We start from the raw sequence: 2,036 nt of genomic DNA, 5'->3' as shown, positions 1-2,036 counted from the left end.
TTATTGGAATGTAGAAGCATCCCACACACACACACGCACACACACACACACCTGTCCTCCTCCGCCAGCCCTACCTGTCTGGTTGCGGGCCGCCTGCTGTGTGTCCATGCAGTTGGTCAGGTACGGTGGGTTGCTGAACATCCTGCTGGGGGGCTGGTGGTGGTGCGGGGCGGTCACAGATGGAGGTTGAGTGGGGGCTGGTGCCGGAGGTGGTGGTGCCCCGAATGCTGTCCCGTACCTGCAGGCCCCGGTCCCCGTGAACTGCCCTGAGAAGTGGACGGTGAAGGCGCTGAGACCGCAGTGAGGGTCTGTGTCAAGGTGGTGGGGGTCAGTGGTGGCCCCCCAGCTGGGCTCCTGCTTGATAAAGGAGTGCGGCCCCAGGGAGGTGTGGGGGGTGGCCAGAGAGGAGTAAGGGGAGGCGGCGGTGTGGAAGTCCAGGACGGGAGCCCACTGAGGGGCCGTGCTGACGGGCAGGGCTGGGCAGCCGGGGCTGGGGCCCGCCGGGAGCGGGGGCAGCAGAGAGTTCAGGTCACGTACGTCTGAACCCATTGTGGTCCAGGGGACAAAACTAGGACAAAAGTAGGCTATTTTTAAAATTGATCTGTCACCCCGTACCTTTCTACCTGTCTGTCTCCCTGCCTTGAGTCTGGCTGACCCAAACCCAAATCAGCCACCACCCTCTAAATCTTTCACTACAAGCACTGTTTCTCCTCTTTCACAAGTCTTCTCTGGTTCGGTTTTTGCCCATCAGTTGTTTACGACACCACACAGCTGCTCTGGAAACTCCTCAAGTCCGACAGAAGTTCATGGCGACACAGAAAAGTCACAGCAGTCAACTTTTCTCAACAGCAGCACGAGGAGAAGAAATAAAAAAAATCACAGTTTCCGTCAACAACAGCAGTGAAAGAGCGTTTGGCTCGGGGAGATGGAGTCCATTCAAGGAGGAGAGAGGTTTCTGTTCTGCTCAGAGCTTTCTCAGTGAATGGAGAAAGAGGAGTGCAGGAGTGAGGAGGAGTAGCCCTCTTTTCCCTCCACGCTCTCAGCCCTAAGTATGTGTGTGTGTGTGTGCGGGTGTGTGTCTGAGGAGGGTAGGAGGTGGAGTCAGGAGGTGATGAGGGACAGGAGCCCTCTGACTTCATTCATCTACTGTACGCTGAACAGTACACACACACACGCACAAACATTAGCAGGAAAATACACACCAATTTTGACCCCAGTGACTAAAACAAAAATAACAATTCCTTAAAATTGTTACATTTTGGCTAACATGTAAAAAACTCCTCCTCATGAAATGTTATGCTGTGTTGAGAGACGAATATCCCATGATCCACTCTGTTGTTTAAGGTTATAGAGCTATAAATCTACTTTACTGCTCAGAGGGCTGATCTTTTTCAGCTCATTGGGGGTCAGATATACACAGAGGCTTATTATTTTTAATCAGGAAGCATTAAACAAGCTATTTTAAGACGTTTCTAATCGAAAAAAATCTCCATAACATCCTGTGATAGCCTAGAATTCCGACCTTTAAATTCACCTGGGCTGAAACAGAAGTGAGCACTGAGGCCGGGCCTCAGGCAGGGAGACGTTTTAAAGAGAAATAACATGAGATCAAATACATTACCTCCTTCAGAAAATGACTGCAGTTTATTCAGGTTATATACTACAATTTATCCGCCGGATTGGATTTTTTAAATGATTTTTGATGGTTATGGGAAAAAAAGGATAACGGTTTCATTTCAATTGTAGGCAGATTCATTGTTACTGGTGCGCTTGATAATAAATCTTGTGGATTTAGGCCTCAGGCCTACCCTGCAGTTCGTTTATTTATTTTTTTGTACGTGTTTTAATTTTATTAACTGTAATTTAACCAATAGAGGCAGTAAAATTGTAATTTAAAAAAGGCCGTTATTCGTTTACAAAGGATTTATTACGACCTGAAAACTACCAAATAAATACATAAAATAAATAAAAGCGGACATCATTTGGTTTCAGTTAAATTAGTAAAAAAAAACATTATATCGGCCTATTTAAATGTA

General features: G+C 47.2%; 1 protein-coding gene across 2 annotated transcripts in view; it reads right to left on the bottom strand.

Moving 5' to 3' along the window:
• The window catches only part of LOC118329922 (Wilms tumor protein homolog), a 25,526-nt gene extending 24,517 nt beyond the window's left edge, over positions 1 to 1,009 (bottom strand). For both annotated transcript variants that reach the window (XM_035664273.1, XM_035664274.1), the window contains exon 1: positions 75 to 1,009. In XM_035664273.1, the coding sequence (XP_035520166.1) occupies positions 75 to 549 (475 nt within the window). In that variant the 5' untranslated portion in view covers positions 550 to 1,009. The remainder of the gene's footprint in view (positions 1 to 74) is intronic.
• Between the last annotated feature and the right edge of the window lie 1,027 nt (positions 1,010 to 2,036).

Source organism: Morone saxatilis, unplaced genomic scaffold, assembly GCF_004916995.1.
Source record: "Morone saxatilis isolate NCDOM2014 unplaced genomic scaffold, NCSU_SB_2.0 Contig2, whole genome shotgun sequence".
NCBI classification, from domain to species: Eukaryota; Metazoa; Chordata; class Actinopteri; family Moronidae; genus Morone; species Morone saxatilis.
The sequence above is the reverse complement of the archived record's forward strand: the minus strand, read 5'-3'. Positions and strand labels throughout refer to the sequence as shown.